This window comes from Aegilops tauschii, chromosome 3, assembly GCF_002575655.3.
Source record: "Aegilops tauschii subsp. strangulata cultivar AL8/78 chromosome 3, Aet v6.0, whole genome shotgun sequence".
NCBI classification, from domain to species: Eukaryota; Viridiplantae; Streptophyta; class Magnoliopsida; order Poales; family Poaceae; genus Aegilops; species Aegilops tauschii.
The window spans coordinates 29,475,572-29,494,931 of record NC_053037.3 but is presented as its reverse complement, the minus strand read 5'-3'; the positions used below and the strand labels follow the sequence as shown (position 1 = coordinate 29,494,931).

The 19,360-nt window shown below is 44.2% G+C and overlaps 1 protein-coding gene and 1 pseudogene across 1 annotated transcript; one reads left to right on the top strand and one right to left on the bottom strand.

Moving 5' to 3' along the window:
- The first annotated feature begins 427 nt into the window (after positions 1-427).
- Positions 428-13,082, top strand: LOC109769810 (indole-2-monooxygenase-like; annotated as a pseudogene).
- A 996-nt stretch (positions 13,083-14,078) lies between these two features.
- LOC141042655 (TPD1 protein homolog 1-like) lies at positions 14,079-14,567 on the bottom strand. The gene is made up of 2 exons (XM_073511516.1): positions 14,507-14,567; positions 14,079-14,404 (listed from the first exon to the last, which is right to left on the bottom strand). The coding sequence occupies exons 1-2, from the start codon at positions 14,565-14,567 to the stop codon at positions 14,079-14,081; spliced, it is 387 nt and encodes a 128-aa protein (XP_073367617.1).
- Between the last annotated feature and the right edge of the window lie 4,793 nt (positions 14,568-19,360).

Sequence of the window (19,360 nt, the reverse complement as noted above, 5' to 3'; positions counted from 1 at the left end):
CAAAGACTAATTATACAATTATACAAATAAGTAGAACATGCATCTACGATGACACAAATTTCCAGATCTAAATTCGATCTGCTGGACCCTATGGAACAAGTTTAGATCAAATTTGATCGTCTTTGTCCTCAACTTCAACTACGTCCTCTACTTCCTCAATATCACCATGTCTGGAGACTCCGAAACATAGAAGAAGGTTGCCGAGGATGCGGTTACCGCCGTCGCAGCTTTGACTTGGCCAACTGGTGGGTATAATCGGTTATATGAATTAAATCAGCCAAAGAATTGCTAATTTATCCAACAACCACCACCGCCGCGTCTCTTAGTCTGCACGCAAGATCTTGGACACCGTTGACAGTAGGTGAGGGCATCCTCGGGCTAAGATATAGTGGAGGGTGGGGAAGATGGAAGGTTGCAATGAGCCCCGATGGCCGTACGAGCAGAAGGAGGTACGCTTGTCAGGATCGCCATCGCAAGTCGCCTCTCTAGACTCATGTTTATTCGCTCTATCTGTTCCATTATCATTATGCAATAACGGAAAAACAAGATCCTTTTTAACAAAAAAATAATAGAAACATGACACAAATATTAGAGCAACAACCGACGATGTACGGTAGAGAAATCACTGTCATAGGAAATGTAGCTGATGAGTTAGCTACCTTGGATAGGATATCTCCACCTAATACTTGGCTAGATTCGGTCCGGTGGCTGCAATTCCTATGCTTGTAAAGGGTGCAACCATTCTGATAAGTGAATAAAGAAGGTTTGCAGCGCAAAAGAAAAAACAACCGACGATGAATATGTGTGTGGAACTGTGGACGGTGTATCTCTGTCAAAAATGCTACATCTACGGGGCTTTACAGGTTGTTACGGACTCCTCGCAAATTTCATAAACGTTGCCCCCCTGATTTTCATGGGGTGGGCCTCCTCCCCAACTAACACCCAATCAAAAACTGCCACATAAAACAATCTTGTAAACTCCTTTAAAATCCATGTGCGGTCCAAAATTCTCTCTTGGACAAAAATCGAGCCTATCAAAACACACCGTGTTCCACTTGTCTTCCTCACACGCACGCACGGTCCTTCTACGGCGGGTAAATTTCCAGTGCCGTGGTGCGCTTGGCCTCCTACTTCAACCGCATGATTGATTGAATTCCACGACGGGCGGGCCTGTAAATCCCTACGGATGAGGCGCTGCCTGGGCGAGCGACTGATTGAGAACGATTGTACGACGTGTTAATCCATCTGGAAGACAAAACGTGGACACGCCATCGCCAATATTGCTCCATGTTCAGTGCACCACAGATATGCTTTTCCCGCGTGACTGAATTCCACGACGGGCGCTAAGGAGGACCTGATGATGGCTACACGAGTGTGCTCAGCGTCAAGAAGGTGCAGTCTTTCCGCAGCGCCGCTGCCGAGGAGGTACTGATTTTCAATTATCTTGCAATCTTGAGGCGCTGGCAGCCTTTCTTTTTTTTGAAGATATTGCTCTCATTATTCTCATACTGATTTGAACTCTCACTACGTCAGGACGACGTGTTACTCCCTCCGTCCGGGTTCATTTGTTTCACTTATAATTTGTGTCTAACTTTGATCACCGGATTAACTAATAAAATACCATCTGAAACTTCTTGTGAATACAAATCCAATGCAATTTTTTTTTGCGAATCCAATGCTAGTTAAATCTGTGGTCCAACTTTGACAAAAAATATGAAGGGAACTTATATATGTAAACCCAGACCGAGAAAGTACTACATATGTAAATGTTAGTTTCTCATACTTTACGACCCATGCTATTATAGGTCAGCATGGCCATGGCCAAGATCAATCAGGCAGCAGCTGCCGATGGTGTGGTGGACATGAGCGAGCTGCTCCACACTTTCGGGAATGACATGGCGTGCCGCATCGTGTCGGGGAAGTTTTTCCTGAAAGATGGTCGAAGCAAGTTGTTCCGGGAACTCATCAAGGATACCTCACGGTTGCTAGGCGGTTTCAATTTGGAGGAGTACTTCCCAGCATTGGGTAGGGTAGGAGTGCTCAAGAAGGCGGTTTGTGCCAAGGCCGAAGCAGTGAGGAACAGATGGGCCGATCTGTTGGACAAGGTGATCGACGATCGTGTAAGCAAGCGCAAGTCAACATCTGATCACAAGGATGACGATTTTGTGGATATTATGTTGTCTGTCCAATAGGAGTATGATCTCACAAGAGAGCACATGAAAGCTCTCCTCACAGTGAGTACAGATATACCTTTCAAACTAAACAAGCTGATTTGTATATATCTTTCATGCATTGTCCTAATTAATTGATATACACATGATGTATTTTTTGGTGCGACAGACACATCAGCTAACGCCCTCGAATTCACCTTGGCTGAGCTCATGACACTAGTAGAAAAAGAGGCTTCCATACACCCCCATTAGTCCCTAAAATAATCGAACCGCGACAAAAGGGGTCTTTAGTCGCGGTTCGGGAGGAGACCCGCGACCAACTATCTGGGCCCAGCGCGCTCGGTCGACAGCTGGCGGACGGGAGGGGCTTTAGTCCCGGTTGGCCTGGCCAACCGGGACTAAAGGTCCCCGAAGGCCTTTAGTCGCGGTTGGCCAGGCCAACCGGGACTAAAGGCCCATCCCTATATATAGGACTCAGCTCACTTCACTTCACTCAGCTCACTTCACAATATTCAGAAGGGGGTGGTGGGTTTGCTTTTGGTTCCTCCTATGCACACAAGGTGTTCGATGAAATGCCCGAGAGCCTGAAACAAACATGATATGAAGTGTCCGAGCCACACTTGAGCTTTCTCATTTATTTTTCCTCCGCGATCGCGGTTAGCAACTTGAACCTTTCATGTGTCATTGATAAAATATGCATGTGTGTAGTTCATTGTTTAATTTGTATTATTTCTAGCTAGTTAGTTTAACAAATGCATGATGGTTAATTATATACTTTATATAATAATAATGCAGATGAATCGGCAATGGATGTACGGTCTTCGACTCTCGGGCGAGTTCACTACGGGTTTGAAAGATTTCCTCGTAGTGGCAAATGCGAACAAGCAGCAAGGTTTTATTATCTGTCGATGTGCTGTCTGTAAGAATCAGAAGGGTTACTCCTCCTCAAGAGACGTTATGCACCTGCTTCGGCACGGTTTCATGCGAAGCTATAATTGTTGGACCAAGCATGGAGAAAGAGGGGTTAGAATGGAGGAAGATGAAGAAGGGGATGATATCGATGACAACTATCATGATCATTTCGGTGATACTTTCATGGAGGATGATGCTGAAGGTGGGGAAGGGTTAGGTGAAGGTGAAGAAGAGGCACATGATGAGCCCGCTGATGATCTTGGTCGGACCATTGCTGATGCACGGAGACGCTGCGAAACTGACAAGGATAGGGAGAATTTGGATCGCATGTTAGAGGATCACAAAAAGTCGTTGTATCCAGGATGCGATAATAGTCTGAAAAAGCTGGGCTGCACACTGGATTTGCTAAAATGGAAGGCACAGAAAGGTGTAGGTGACTCATCATTTGAAAATTTGCTGAAAATGTTGAAGAATATGTTTCTGAAGAATAACGAGTTGCCCGCCAGTACGTACGAAGCAAAGAAGGTTGTCTGCCCTCTAGGTTTAGGGGTTCTGAAGATACATGCATGCATTAGCGACTGCATCCTCTACCGCGGTGAATACGAGAATTTGAATGAATGCCCTGTATGCACTGCATTGCGTTATAAGATCAGAGGCGATGACCCTGGTGACGATGTTGAGGGCGAGAAACCCAGGAAGAGGGTTCCCGCCAAGGTGATGTGGTATGCTCCTATAATACCACGGTTGAAACGTCTGTTCAGGAACAAAAAGCATGCCAAGTCGTTGCGATGGCACAAAGAGGACCGTAAGTCCGACGGGGAGTTGAGACACACCGCTGATGGAACGCAATGGAGAAAGATCGACAGAGTGTTCAAAGATTTTGCAGCTGACGCAAGGAACATAAGATTTGGTCTAAGTACTGATGGCATGAATCCTTTTGGCGAGCAGAGCTCCAGCCATAGCACCTGGCCCGTGACTCTATGCATCTACAACCTTCCTCCTTGGTTGTGCATGAAGCGGAAGTTCATTATGATGCCAGTGCTCATCCAAGGTCCAAAGCAACCCGGGAACGACATCGATGTGTACCTAAGGCCATTAGTTGATGAACTTTTACAGTTGTGGGCCAGACCTGGTGTACGTGTCTGGGATGAGCACAAAGGAGAGGAATTTGACCTACGAGCGTTGCTTTTTGTAACCATCAACGATTGGCCTGCTCTCAGTAACCTTTCGGGACAGACAAATAAGGGATACAATGCATGCACGCACTGCTTACATGAGACTGAAAGTGTACGTTTGGTTAATTGTAAGAAGAACGTGTACCTGGGTCATCGTCGATTTCTTCCCCGAAATCATAACGTAAGAAAGAAAGGCAAGCATTTCAACGGCAAGGCAGATCACCGGCCGAAGCCTGCGGAACGTACTGGTGCTGAGATATTTGATATGGTCAAGGATTTGAATGTCATCTTTGGAAAGGGTCCTGGCGGACAATCAGTTCCACGGGGAGTTGACGGGCACGCACCCATGTGGAAGAAGAAATCTATATTTTGGGAGCTAGAATATTGGAAAGTCCTAGATGTCCGCTCTGCAATCGACGTGATGCATGTTATGAAGAATATTTGCGTGAACCTGCTAAGCTTCTTGGGCGTGTATGGGAAGACAAATGATACAAAGGAAGCACGGCAGGACCAGCAACTTTTGAAAGACCCAGATGACCGGCATCCGGAATGGTTTCAAGGTCGTGCCATCTACGCTCTTACCAAAGAAGAGAAGGTCATTTTTTTTGAATGCCTGAGCAGTATGAAGGTCCCGTCTGGCTTCTCGTCGAATATAAAGGGAATAATAAACATGGCGGAGAAAAAGTTCCAAAACCTGAAGTCTCACAACTGCCACGTGATTATGACGCAATTGCTTCCGATTGCTTTGAGGGGGCTCCTACCGGAAAATGTTCGAGTAGCCATTGTGAAGCTATGTGCATTCCTCAATGCAATCTCTCGGAAGGTAATCAATCCAGAAGATCTACCACAGTTACAGAACGATGTGGTCCAATGCCTTGTCAGTTTCGAGTTGGTGTTCCCACCATCCTTCTTCGATATTATGACGCACCTCCTGCTCCACCTAGTCGAAGAGATTTCCATTCTCGGTCCTGTATTTCTACACAATATGTTCCCCTTTCAGAGGTTCATGGGAGTATTAAAGAAATATGTTCGTAACCGTGCTAGGCCAGAAGGAAGCATCGTCAAGGGCTATGGAAATGAGGAGGTAATTGAGTTCTGTATTGACTATGTTCCTGACCTTAAGCCGATTGGTATTCCTCAATCGCGGCACGAGGGGAGACTAAGTGGAAAAGGCACGATCGGAAGGAAATCAACGATATGTATGGACGGTCATTCTATGACTGAAGCACACCACACAGTTCTGCAAAATTCCAGCTTGGTGGCTCCGTTCTTCGAGCAACACAAGAATATTTTACGCTCGGACAACCCGGGGAAGCCTGAATCCTGGATTAGAAAGGCCCACATGGAGACTTTCGGCAGTTGGTTGCAAAAACATTTAATGAATGACAATGATGTTGGAGATCAGTTGTACATGTTGGCCAAGAAACCATCTTCGACTATAACGATTTTCCAAGGGTACGAGATAAATGGGAATACATTTTACACCATCGCCCAAGATAAAAAGAGCACCAACCAAAACAGTGGTGTCCGCTTTGATGCAGCAACCGAGAATGGGCAAAAGGTCACATATTATGGTTACACAGAGGAGATATGGGAACTTGACTATGGACCCTCCTTTAAGGTCCCTTTGTTCCGGTGCAAATGGTTCAAGCTAACAGGAGGTGGGGTAAAGGTGGACGAGCAATACGGAATGACAATGGTGGATTTCAACAATCTTGGTTACCTTGACGAACCATTCGTCCTTGCCAAAGATGTCGCTCAGGTTTTTTATTTGAAGGACATGAGTAGCAAACCGAGGAAACGGAAAGATAAGAAAACGATCAGTACATCATGCGATGATCCAAAGCGCCACATTGTTCTTTCAGGGAAAAGAAACATCGTGGGAGTGGAGGACAAGACAGACATGTCAGAAGATTATAATATGTTTGGTGAAATTCCGCCCTTCAAAGTGAACACTGACCCAAGCATTAAGTTAAATGATGAGGATGCTCCATGGATACGGCACAATCGTAAGCAAGCAGGGACACAAGGGAAGAATTGATGTGTAATAATTTATTGTACCAAACTTTGTTGAATGGATCATGTGAATTAAAACGTACGATGGCGAATCCGGATGATTTGTATTTGGTCGATGAACTGAATGATGTATCAAACCTTTGTCAAACCTTCAAGGGATCGATGAACTGAATTTTTTGATATATTATTTGTATTTTTAAGATTTTAAAATGAATTAGTTTTATTTTTCTGATTTTTTTGATATATTATTTGTAATTTTAAGATTTTAAAATGAATTAGTTTTATTTTTCTGATTTTTTGATATATAATTGTATTTTTAAGATTTTAAAATGAATTAGTTTTATTTTTCTGATTTTTTTGATATATTATTTGTATTTTCAAGATTTTAAAATGAATTAGTTTTATTTTTCTGATTTTTGATATATTATTTGTATTTTCAAGATTTTAAAATGAATTAGCTTTATTTTTCTGATTTTTTTGATATATTATTTGTATTTTTAAGATTTTAAAATGAATTAGTTTTATTTTTCTGATTTTTTGATATATAATTGTATTTTTAAGATTTTAAAATGAATTAGTTTTATTTTTCTGATTTTTTGATATATTATTTGTATTTTTAAGATTTTAAAATGAATTAGTCTTATTTTATATGAAAAAGGATCTTTAGTCGCGGTTCGTGACACGAACCGCGACTAAAGGCTCTTTCCGCGCGGGAACGAAAGCGGCGCGAAAGAACCTTTAGTCCCGGTTGGGGAGACCAACCGCGACTAAAGGATACCTTTAGTCCCGGTTGGGGACACCAACCGCGACTAAAGGTATCCTTTAGTCGCGGTTGGTCTCCCCAACCGGGACTAATGCTTTTCCTATATAAGTGGCACTTAGGATTTTTCCACATTCTCCCCCGACGCCAACGCCCCTGCGCTTCGACGCCGCCAGGCTGCTCCTCGTCGCTGTCGCCGTTGCCGTGCCCTGCCCCGTCGCCGTCCGCTCCTCCTCGCCGTCGCCAACGCCTCCCCGACCTCGCCGTCGTCAACGCCTCCCCGACCTCGCCCTGCCCCCAGTGAGCTCCGACGCCCTGCACTGTCGCCGTTGCCGCGCCCTGCCCCGTCGCCGCCCGCTCCTCCTCGCCGTCGCCAACGCCCGCCGCTGCCCCTGCCCCTGCCGCCGCCGCCTGCCTCCCGCCGCTGCCCCTGCCCCTGCCTGCCTCCCGCCGCCGTCCTCCTCAAACAAAGAAAAGGAAGAACAAAAGGAAGAAGAAAAGGAAAAAGAAAAGGAAGAAGAAAAGGAAAAAGAAAATAAGAAAAGGAAAAACAGAATAAGAAAAGGAAAAAGAAAATAAGAAAAGGAAAAAGAAAAGGAAGAAAAAAGTAAAAACGAAATAAGAAAAGGAAGAAGAAAAGGAAAAAGAAAATAAGAAAAGGAAAAAGAAAATAAGAAAAGGAAAAACAGAATAAGAAAAGGAAAAAGAAAATAAGAAAAGGAAAAAGAAAAGGAAGAAGAAAAGGAAAAACAAAATAAGAAAAGGAAAAAGAAAAGGAAGAAGAAAAGGAAAAACAAAATAAGAAAAGGAAGAAGAAAAGGAAGAAGAAAAGGAAAAAGAAAAGGAAGAAGAAAAGGAAAAAGAAAAGGAAGAAGAAAAGGAAAAAGAAAAGGAAGAAGAAAAGGAAAAACAAAATAAGAAAAGGAAAAAGAAAAGGAAGAAGAAAAGGAAAAAGAAAAGAAAGAAGAAAAGGAAGAAGAAAAGGAAAAACAAAATAAGAAAAGGAAGAAGAAAAGGAAGAAGAAAAGGAAGAAGAAAAGGAAAAAGAAAAGGAAGAAGAAAAGGAAAAACAAAATAAGAAAAGAAAAAAGAAAAGGAAAAACAAAATACTTGGCAGTGCTAAACAAAAACTTCTATGCAAATTAGTGCTCAATAATCTTATTTTTTAATTACTCCTCCTCTATGTCCCCTTAATCTTATTTTTTAATTCCTTTATACTTAATTAATTTTTACTACATGCAGGAGTGACATATGGCAGACGATAGAGCCGAGCCGCTTAGGGATCCGGAGGCTGAACGTTATTTAATGGGCATCATCAACAACGAGATTCCTTATGTGCTGGGCTCAGAATATGAGCAAGAAGAGGATGTAGTCTCTTCTTTTCTGAACCTTGACGGTGGAACATACATTGTCAATGATCAAGAAGGTGAAGGAACGGACATTGTCGATGGAGGTCAACCGTCAACAAACGACGATCTCGAATTGCAAGTAGCAACCACCTCCGGCGAGGTATATATATACATTGAGCCTCTCGTGATACAAACTTACTGAAATGTGAATACATATGTATTAACACGCGTGACTCTCTTTCTTTTTTTAGCCCTCGGCCGGATCGAGTTTGACAAAGCGTGGCAAATCCAAGGCGATGAAAACAGGAGAAACATATGCCATTGATTTTGTCAGTGAAACCGGCAAGCCCCTACAGCACACCTCAAAGTTTATCAACCAATGCGGAGTCGTTGTTAGAGACAACGTCCCGATCACCGTCCAGGAATGGAAGGAGCCAAAGAAGGCACGTCTTGGTTTCAGTTTTGTCGACAAGAGAACGAAAAAGGATTGCTGGAGAAAGCTTATGGAACATTTCATTCTACCTCCGGAATACAACAAAGTCGATGAATTCGGTAACGAGGTTCCGGGTGGACGTGAGAGGAGGAGGCTAGTTAAAGAGTTCGCTCTTTAGAAGATGGGCGAAGCATTCCGGAATTTCAAGAAAAATTTAACCCGTGACTATGTCAACAAGGGCAAGACTCCGGATTTCAATGGACAACATGAGAAACTGAAAGATGATTGGCCAGAATTTGTGAGGCAAAAGCAATCGGAGCATTTCAAGGAAATATCGAAAAAAATAAGGATAATGCGAGTAAGAAAAAGTTCCATCATATTATGGGGCCTGGAGGATACCGCCTTTCAGAGCCTAAGTGGCAGAAGATGGAGGAGGACCTGAGGGTGCGAGGAATCCCTCTAGGTACAGAGGGATGGGACCCAAGGGCCAAAAGCTGGTGGTACGGGCATGGGGGATCGCTAGACCCGGAGACAGGGGTGTGTGTTCACCGGAAGAAAAAGTTTGCTCCCACCCAAGCCCTTATTGACGCAATGACCCAAGCTCAAGAGAGCTTGATCAAGTTCAACAGAGAGAAAGACGCACTGACAACAGCCCTCGGGAATGATGAACACAGAGGACGTGTACGAGGCAAAGGCAAAGTTCCGTGGAAAGTAGGGTTTTCCCAGGACAATGACCCGTACTATTACAGAAGCCGTAAGAGAAAGACGGACCGGGATGCAGATCTTCTGGCGAAGTTTGCATCGGAACTACATGAGTTGAAGCAGACCGTGCATGAACTAGTAAAAGATAAATCGGCTGCAGGGCCGCATGAAGATCATGAAGCGGATCGCGGAAGCCAGCAGCGGAGAAGCAGCGTGGCTTCCACGGATGCCCCGCCTGGTGCTAATGCACCGATGATCGAGATTCGTGCACCGGAGCCTCACTACCCCGTGGATGATGTAAAAGAGATGAAAGAATGTGATCTGCATTATCCCGTGGGGAACGTTTCCACGAAGGTAGCTACCGGCAGTGCTTTACCCTGTACACCTGGAGCACTCCACCACAACAACCCCATTGCATATGGCTATGCTCGTGTCACGGTGGAAGACATAGTCCAAGGGTTTGAGGACCTGGAGATTGACAAAGCTACACCCGAAGGGGAGAGAAGACTTGGAGATGTCAAGCGCCAGATCATTCTATGGAAAAAGAAGTACATAGTGTTTCCAGGCGAGGCGCCAAGGCTAACAAGTCCACCCCCCTCCAATGGTGGTGGTGGTGGTGGTGGTGGCGGTGGTGGTGGTCGTGGTGGTTCACCTACACCTCCTTCACGCCATTCGACGCCGTCCCCCGATCCACAACCTCCGGCGGGTACGACGCCCCCCAATCCTCCTCCGGCGGGTACGACGCCCCCCAATCCACCTCCGGCGAAGAAGCAGAAGCAGGCGGACAGCAAGGAAACCCGCTCCTGGACTATTAACCCGGACCCTTATGTACCTAAGACCACAAGGGTACCGGAGCCATCACTGAAGCCTCTCCTCCCAAGGCCTTGGGAACTTAGTGAAGCTGAAACCAAATTGGCCGCGTCTGCTCATTATGAGAAATGGAAGGCGGATATGAAGGCGATAAAAGAGCCTGAGCCCAAGCAAGTATTCACTGAGAAGCAAAAGAAGTGGGCTAAGGATTTTTTGACGACACCGTCCCAAGCCGAGCTGAATATGCCTGACGACTATGGACATGAACTTCGTAGGCAAGCAAAAATATTGAAGGAGGAGAAAGAAGAAAGTAAAAAAAGCGGGAAACAAGTTGACCAGCTCGGGATGCAGAATAAACAATCGATCCCCCCGCTCATAGTGAAAGCCGGTCCGGAAGAGGACCCCGAGATCATAGCAGCTGCGGCAGCACTTGGATTGACTGTAGCGACTGCCATTAAACAAGCGTCCGAGATGGGTTTGACTCTTCGTGCCTTCTTAGGCCTTGAGGATGCGCCAGTATGTGAGATAGCATTACAATATGTGCGGAATGGGCCTCTCGTCGAGCCTGCGCGGGAAAAGAGTCTACCACCACAAATGCGAAATCTGCTACGTTGGTACAAGCAATTCATAATATGGGCCGACAAAGAATATGTTTATGCGGATGTTACAGAGGAGCATCACACCAAACGGTACTCTGTACAAGTTCATATGAGTGAATTGTTCCAGCTGTTCAATCTGCGTGACCTCGACAAATCTATGCTGAGTTGCTACGTTCTGTAAGTGATTTATTTCTACCTCATCTCATTCTTCATTGCCTGCACTATATATATATATATATATATATTGTCCTAACTATATTGTTGCGTACGCTATTATGCAGATTGAAGATTTGGGAATGCAAAATAAGAAACATCCATGATGTTGGGTTCATTGACCCACATATCGTTAATGGACATGTGTTACAAAATCACCCCGAAGACGTGGAGAAAGACTTGTACAAGTTTCTTAGAAAGCATCAACTCAAAAGTCATATTCTATTTCCTTACCATTTTGGGTGAGTGTTTCTCTCTTGTGCCCATTCTCTTTTGTTTACTCCATGCATGGTATGTCTAATCGATGAGTTATGCATGACTGTGCATGTAACGTGTCCGCAGGTTCCACTGGATTCTGCTAAATATTGAACTTCACACCTCCAGAGTTCTAATCATGGACTCTATGGATTCGGATCCAAAGCGTTGGGCCGACATGAGAAAAATGCTGCAAAAGTAATTATTTTCAATCATTTGAGCTCTATATCGATCGGTCTCTTTCGTTCATTTCCTAATATCAAGTAACTAATAACTCCCTTGTTCATTTAATTTTCTTTGCCCTGTAGGGTTTGGAGACGGTTCTCAGAAGAAATTGTCGGTGAATTCAAACATGAGCTAGATTTTAGAAGGTTAGTTAATGTGGATAAGCAGCCACCGGGGACCAATCTATGTGGATACTATGTTTGTGAGAACATCCGGAGACACACCTCTGAGCGGAAGGCATCGGATAGCGTGCGGAAAGCGACGGATAACTTGTGGAGGAGGCTTAGTCCAGAAGCTCGCTTCCGACCAATTCAAGATGAATTAGCAGGATTTTTCATGAGGGAAGTCATCAATCCTAAAGGAGAACACTATACCGAGGACGAAGAAATTTATATGCATACCCGAGATGGAAACTTGTTCGAAGTTGTATATGGCCATCCATCCTAATTGTGTATGGAAACTTGTTCGAAGTTGTATATGGTCACCCGAGATTGAATATATATTATATATTCCTCTTGAATTCTTCTTGTTTGAAATTTCATATGCATGTATATAGTAGCATAGAATATGTGTACTGAAACTTCATCAAAATTAAAATAAAACACAAAATAAAATATAAAAGAAATAAAACACTACAAATTAAAAAGAAACCAGGTTTAGGGGGGCTAAAACCCTAAACCTGCGGAGGAGGCCTTTAGTCCCGGTTAGCCACGAGAACCGGGACTAAAGGTCCTCCGCCCCGACGGACTCCTGGCGCCCACGTGGACGGGCCTTTAGTCGCGGTTCGTAAGAGGCGCGACTAGGGGGGGTAGTCGCGCATATTTAGTCCCGGTTGCACAGCCGGGACTAAAGGCCTTTGCGAACCGGGACTAAAGGCCCATTTTCTACCAGTGTGAGGAAGCCACACCTGATGGTGAAGCTACAAGATGAGGTGAGGGGTATTGTACCCCAAGGACAAGAAATTATCAGTGAAACCAACATGAACAACATGACGTACCTAAGAGCAGTCATAAAAGAGTCGCTCCGGCTACATCCTCTTGCTCCTCTCCTTGCTCCGCACCTTGCCATGGCTGACTGCATCATCGATGGATACATAATTCCTGCTGGGACACGTGTGGTTGTCAATGCATGGGCCATTGGTAGTGATCCGAGCTCCTGGGAGTATGCGGAAGAGTTCGTTCCTAAAAGATTTACAGATGAAGGCAGCAGTATGCATGTCAACTTCAAGGGGAATGATTTCCCGTTCTTGCCGTTCGGAACAGGACGGAGGATGTGCCCTGGTATGAACCTTGGGATCGCGAATGTGGAGCTTATGTTGGCAAACCTTGTGTGCCATTTTGACTGACAACTTCCGCTTGGGGTTGAGCGAAAATACATTGATATGACAGAGGTGTTTGGGCTAACCGTCCGTAGGAAGGAGAAACTATTGTTGATTCCAAAATCACGTATGTAGTCGCAAAAATAAAACTAAGCTAAATAGTGTGTTATGTCGCATAATGCTTTTCTTTATAAAGAAGGTGCTATCGGCAATAATGGTACACATAAATAATGGCCAATTCTTCCTTCTTATAGCTACAAATATTGTTGTCAGATGTCAATGGAGAAGTTTGACTACTAGCTAGTTTTATCGTTACGTATATATGAAATAAAATAAAATATACATAATGTCAATTTGCTTTATTAGTAAAATAAATATGAACTCTAAATTTCCCGCAAAAATATATGAACTATAAATCCTACCGATAATACCAAGGAGCAGGATTAAAAATATCAACCAAATTTTATTAAATTTTTCAAAATTTTGGTGGGGTCCGAAATATTTTTAATCCTGAAATTTTGAGACAAATTCAAACTAATTTCTTTAAATTAGGTTAAAATCCAATGAAATTTGAAATCTCAAAATCTGATTTCTTTTTCAAAAGTTCTGATATTGCGGTGAGACCCGAAATTGTTTTGTTTATGAAATTGAAAACCTTGCCAAGGAGAACATATCACTAAACTTGTGAACATCTGTAAAAAATAATTCAGCACATATATAGTCGACCAAGACACTAATTCAGCACATGTTTTTATATTTAATTTTGATTCGCAGCATGACAAACATACACTAATTACAAATTTCCAGCAAGTGAGAGCTACGATGGCACAAAATTTTCCAGATCTAAATTTGATTCACATGACACTATGAAACAAGTTTAGATCTAAACTTTTTGGGTCATATTACATTAAGTTTTTTTGAGGAATTGAGACTTTATATTATGTGCTGACTTTTTTAGTGGGATTTTCACAAAATTTTCCAATGGTAGCAAGATACATCCACCCTCGAATTTAAACAAACCCATCAATTCTCAAAATAACGTTTCATGCATGTGCGGATTAATTTACAAACGTATATATCATCAATCAATCGACACAAACTTATTCATCGGGCCCAACCGATTCCAAGTAATCCTCCCAATCACGAGCATGCGACGCTGGAGGAGAAGAGCGCGAGGCTGAACTTGGTGGCCGACGCGTAGTTGAACTTGATCTTGTCACCGTAGTACACCGGGGAGCCGTTGTTGAGGGTGCCGAGCTTGCCGTCGGCGTCCGGCCGGAAGACGTTGGGGTCCACGGGCTCGGAGGATTTGAACCCGGGCGCAAGCAGCTTGACGTCTGTCTGTGTGCAGATGCACTTGTTCTCCACCTCCACGGCGTACTCCGGGTTCCCTCCGGCGTTCTTTCCCGTGGCCGTCTGGGTCACGTGGAGGTCCGATAGGGTGCACTCCCGCAACTCCGCATTGCCTTTACCAATACCAACAACAAAAAGAAGAAGAAATGGATCAAAATCCACATGAGAAAATTAGATTCGTCCGATTTGGATTCCGAGAGTGGATCAACAAATACCTCTGCTGCAGAGGCCGAAGAGCATCAGCATCGCGAAGATCCTCATCATCTTGGCCTCCATTTTTTTTTCTCTCCTACTTTTGCTGTACGAGTGTGTTGTGCTTGTTGTAGTGCTATTCTGCATCTTTCTCTGCCGGCTATTTGTAGGCCTAGATGGAGCAGTTTTTTGGTGCGGTGCGTTGATTACGCCCTCCCTATTTACCTCTCTATATAACGCTTTTGATTGTTATTATGATTCCACAATTAAATTGGGGTATATGCCATGTCAAGGATACCTTGTAAACCTGTGATATACATATGTTTATTTGCCGATTGGTTTCCGTACAATAATTTTGAAAGATCGGTTACTTCCACTTATTACTATTCGACAGCGATCCTAGGATCGCATCCGCCTCACACTTATTCTCCGTCGCTTGATCTTTCTGATTCTAGTTTTTTTAATCAAGCATGTGATGCCCTCGTTTCTACCAAGGAGAAGAGGAACAATAAAATAGAGCCAGCAAAGAGAACTCTTCATAATTTTTTTTTGCCGGCGTATACTTTTCTTTGCGGAAAATTTCCAATCTATTAATTATCAATCATGGCAGTACAATGAACACATGAATTAATAAAAATTACATTCAGATCGGTAGACCATCTAGCGACGACTAGAAGCACTGAAGCGCGCCAAATGCGCGCCGCCATCACCACCCCTCACTCCCCGAGGCCAGGCAAAATGTATTGTAGTAAACACCGGAAGCCGTCGTGCTAAGGCCCTATAGGACGCACCAGGACATCAACCACCGCCAATGATCAGAAGCGTAGATCAGAAGGATCCAACCATGAAGACACACTTACGTAAACGGATGAAGACTAAATCCGAGCGGATCCACCAAAGACAACCACCGAATGAACCCCGAGAGATCCGCCGGAGACACACCTCCACTCGCCCTCCAACGATGCTAGACGCACCACTTGGTTGGGGGCCTAAGCAGGGAGAACCTTATTCCATCTTCAGGGAACCATTGTTGTCTCGTCTTCGTGAACAAGATACAAACCCTAGCAAAACTCGAAGAAACATATAAAAGCGGATCCCTCCCACCAACAAACGCTGTGATCCACCACGCCCACATGGCCCTTAAGCTATATGAGACGAGGCAGATCGATGGCGCCGCCGATGGAAGGCATAAACCCTAGCGCATGTACGCTCAAAGGAGAGATGACTCAGAGCATATTCTGTACCTCTTAAATTAATCTTAGGGAATGACGAAATGAGTTACATGAGATAACCAAAAGTGCACTCTCGGCATAATAGAGTGACTTCATGTCCGTCGGGTGAGGACGGCATCATCAGGTCTTTGCCGAGAGCCAGTGTGAAACTCGGCAAGAACATTACCGGTTGCCGAGCACCAGCTCTCGGCTTACCTGACACAAGCAACTCCCAGGAACTGCCACGTGTCACATTTCGTCAAGAGTACCGCCAAGATCTTTGCTTTCTAGGCATAGGCAACTCCCAGGTGTTACCTTTTGCCGAGTTCGTTTTACTTCCTCTCGGCAAAAGGATAACCAAGCCGCCAGCGCCAGCCACGTGTCGAATATGCCAAGGTTGACTTTTGAAAATTATATCTTTCCTGAGTGTGGCTGTCGTAAATGGTATTGTCAGCCTAGTTCCTAATTCTTTTTCATATAACCCTGCAGCAAAAACATATATAATAGTAGTATCCTCTAAGAATCACATAGATAAATTTACATACTCTATAAGGATCACATACATAAGAACTAATTCATAGAAGCATCATATATAATCCTCCTTCCAAGAATGAGATTCTTGGTCAATGAGATCCGCAATCCACCGGATTCAGGAGTTTGTTGGGTTTACATTAATTTTCATGTTTCCCCTCGGGATCCAATTGTCTCTCTAGACGCGAACACTTTTTCCGTTGCAGATGCGCCACACGCATCCTTTCTTGAGGAGTTCCAAGCCGTGCATGATGCCCTGCCAACCCAGCGATACATTATGGATAAACACTGTGTCAAGCCGCCATGATAATATTTGCCTTAAGTACTCTCGCGCACAACCTATCCGGATATGCAATAAGTCGCCAGGCTGCCTCGCATGGAGAGCCTGGTTAAAACTTTAAGGCGGTTGAAACCCATACCTCCCTGGTTTTTGTGTTGTGTGAGTTTCTGCCAACTCAGCCAGTGAATATGACGATGATCCTTATCATCTCCCCACCAAAGGTCTATGGTCCTGTGCATGAGCTCCTCACAAAGTGTTGCTGAAAACATAAACACACTCATTGCAAAGGTGGGGATCGCCCGAGCCACATATTTTATTAGCCTCTCCTTGGCACCACTAGATGAATATTTTTTCGTGCACGTATATGGTCGTTCCCATCTGAAAGATCATGGATGTCGCCTAGATGGGGGAGGGTGAATAGGCACTTTAAAAATAATTACGGTTTAGGCTTGAACAAATGTGGAATAAACCTAGCAGTTAATTTGTCAACCACAAAACCTACAACAACTAGGCTCACCTATGTGCACCAACAACTTATGCTAAGTAAGATAAACTACTACGTGATAGCAAGATATATGACAAAAAACAATATGGCTATCACAAAGTAAAGTGCATAAGTAAAGGGCTCGGGTAAGAGATAACCGAGGCACGCGGAGACGACGATGTATCCCGAAGTTCACACCCTTGCAGATGCTAATCTCGGTTTGGAGCGGTGTGAAGGCACAATGCTCCCCAACAAGCCACTAGGGCCACCGTAATCTCCTCACGCCCTCGCACAATCCAAGATGTCGTAATTCCACTAAGGGACCCTTGCGGGCGGTCACCGAACCCGTACAAATGGCAACCCTTGGGGGCGGTCACCGAACCCGTACACTTTGGCAACCCTTGGGGCGGCCACCGGAACCCATCAAATTGCTCGAGGTGATCTCCACAACCTAATTGGAGACCCCGATGGATGCCCGGAGCTTTACACCACAATGATTGAGCTCCGAACACCACCAATCATCTAGGGCGCCCAAGCACCCAAGAGGAACAAGCTGAAGGGTACCAAGCACCCAAGAGTAATAAGCTTCTCGACTTGTAACATTCACGTATCACCATGGAGAACTCAAACTGATGCACCAAATGCAATGGCAAGGGAACACGGATTGCCCAAGTCCTTCTCTCCCAAATCCCACCAAAGCAACAAATGGTAGCGAGGAAAATGAGAAGAAGAACAAGGAGGAGAACACCAAGAACTCCAAGATCTAGATCCAAGGGGTTCCCCTCACATAGAGGAGAAAGAGATTGGTAGAAATGTGGATCTAGATCTCCTCTCTCTTCCCCCCCCAAAACTAGCAAGAATCCATGAAGGGATTGAGAGATAGCAAGCTCGACGAAGGTCAACAATGGGGGAAGAACATGAGCTCCAAGGATAAGGTTCATTCCGGAAGAAGACCCCCTTTTATAGGTGGGAAAAAAATCCAACCATTATACTCACAGCCCGCACAGAGTGGTACTACCGCTCATCCTCACGGTACTACCGCTACGGGTAGCGGTACTACTGCTTGCAAGCGGTACTAAAAAAATACAACCGTGCCTACCACCGCTGGACTTGAGACGAGTTTTTGGTCCGGAACGAAAGTAGCCGCGGTAGTACCCTCCCAAGAGCGGTAGTAAAAAATTACATCCCCTCCAAGCGGTAGTACCGCTCCCATGAGCGGTAGTACCACTGCAACTTTTTTAAGGACACTAAAACTGACACAACTTCTACAAACGGACTCCGTATTCAAGGAACCAAGTTTGTTGGAAAGATAGCGACAAGGGCTAACACAATCTTGATAGAAATAACAATAATAAGGAAATTAGAAAAGGCCCATGTTGACACGAGAAATTTTTTGAAAGGAATAAGAGGCAATGGATATCGTTTCGCCCCCAAAGTTGGGGCGTTCCTTACCGAAACCATCATGCTTGTTGTGAGAAGCTCTGGTTTGTGAGAAGCATATACCCAAACCTGCGCCAAATGGGACAAAAACTTTACCACGACATGTTGTTGCCGCTCCATGATAGCAAGCCAAGTTTCATGAATTTCAGACGAGTTTTGCATTTATTAGAATTTTAAAGCCAGGTATCTCAATGTTTGCGGACGAGTGATGGTGGCAGGGTGTTTGACATTCATTCCCATTTATTGCATGGGACCTAAGAATGCACCCAAGGACAAAGATTTGATTTTTCAACCAATTTATATGCACCGGAGCATGTGCATGTAGTTCAAATTTGAATTATGCACATAAATGCATTGAAAACTCACTTAATGCATAAAAATGTCCAAATGAACCCCGAAAAATCACAAAAAATAACACAAAACTCCTGTTGTTCTATGTTGACCCGAGAAAAAAATTGAAAGCAATAAGAGGCAATGGATATCGTTTCGCCCCCAAAGTTGGGGCGTTCCCTACCGAAACCATCATGCTTGTTGTGAGCAGCTCTAGTTTGTGAGAAGCATATACCCAAACCTGCCCAAATGGGACAAAAACTTTACCACGCCATGTCGATGCCGCTCCATGATAGCATGCCAAGTTTCATGAATTTCAGACGAGTTTTGGATTTACTAGAATTTTAAAACCAGGTATCTCAATGTTTGCGGACGAGTGATGGTGGCAGGGTGTTTGACATTCATTCCCATTTATTGCATGGGACCTAAGAATGCACCCAAGGACAAAGATTTGATTTTTCAACCAATTTATATGCACCGGAGCATGTGCATGTAGTTCAAATTTGAATTATGCACATAAATGCATTGAAAACTCACTTAATGCATAAAAATGTCCAAACGAACCCCGAAAAATCACAAAAAATAACACAACACGCCTGTT

Coding starts and splice junctions, on each gene's coding strand:
- LOC141042655 (XM_073511516.1), bottom strand. CDS start 14,567: ATGGAGGCCAAGATGATGAGGATCTTCGCGATGCTGATGCTCTTCGGC. Junction 14,405..14,506: donor CTTCGGCCTCTGCAGCAGAG/GTATTTGTTGAT, acceptor GTATTGGTAAAG/GCAATGCGGAGTTGCGGGAG.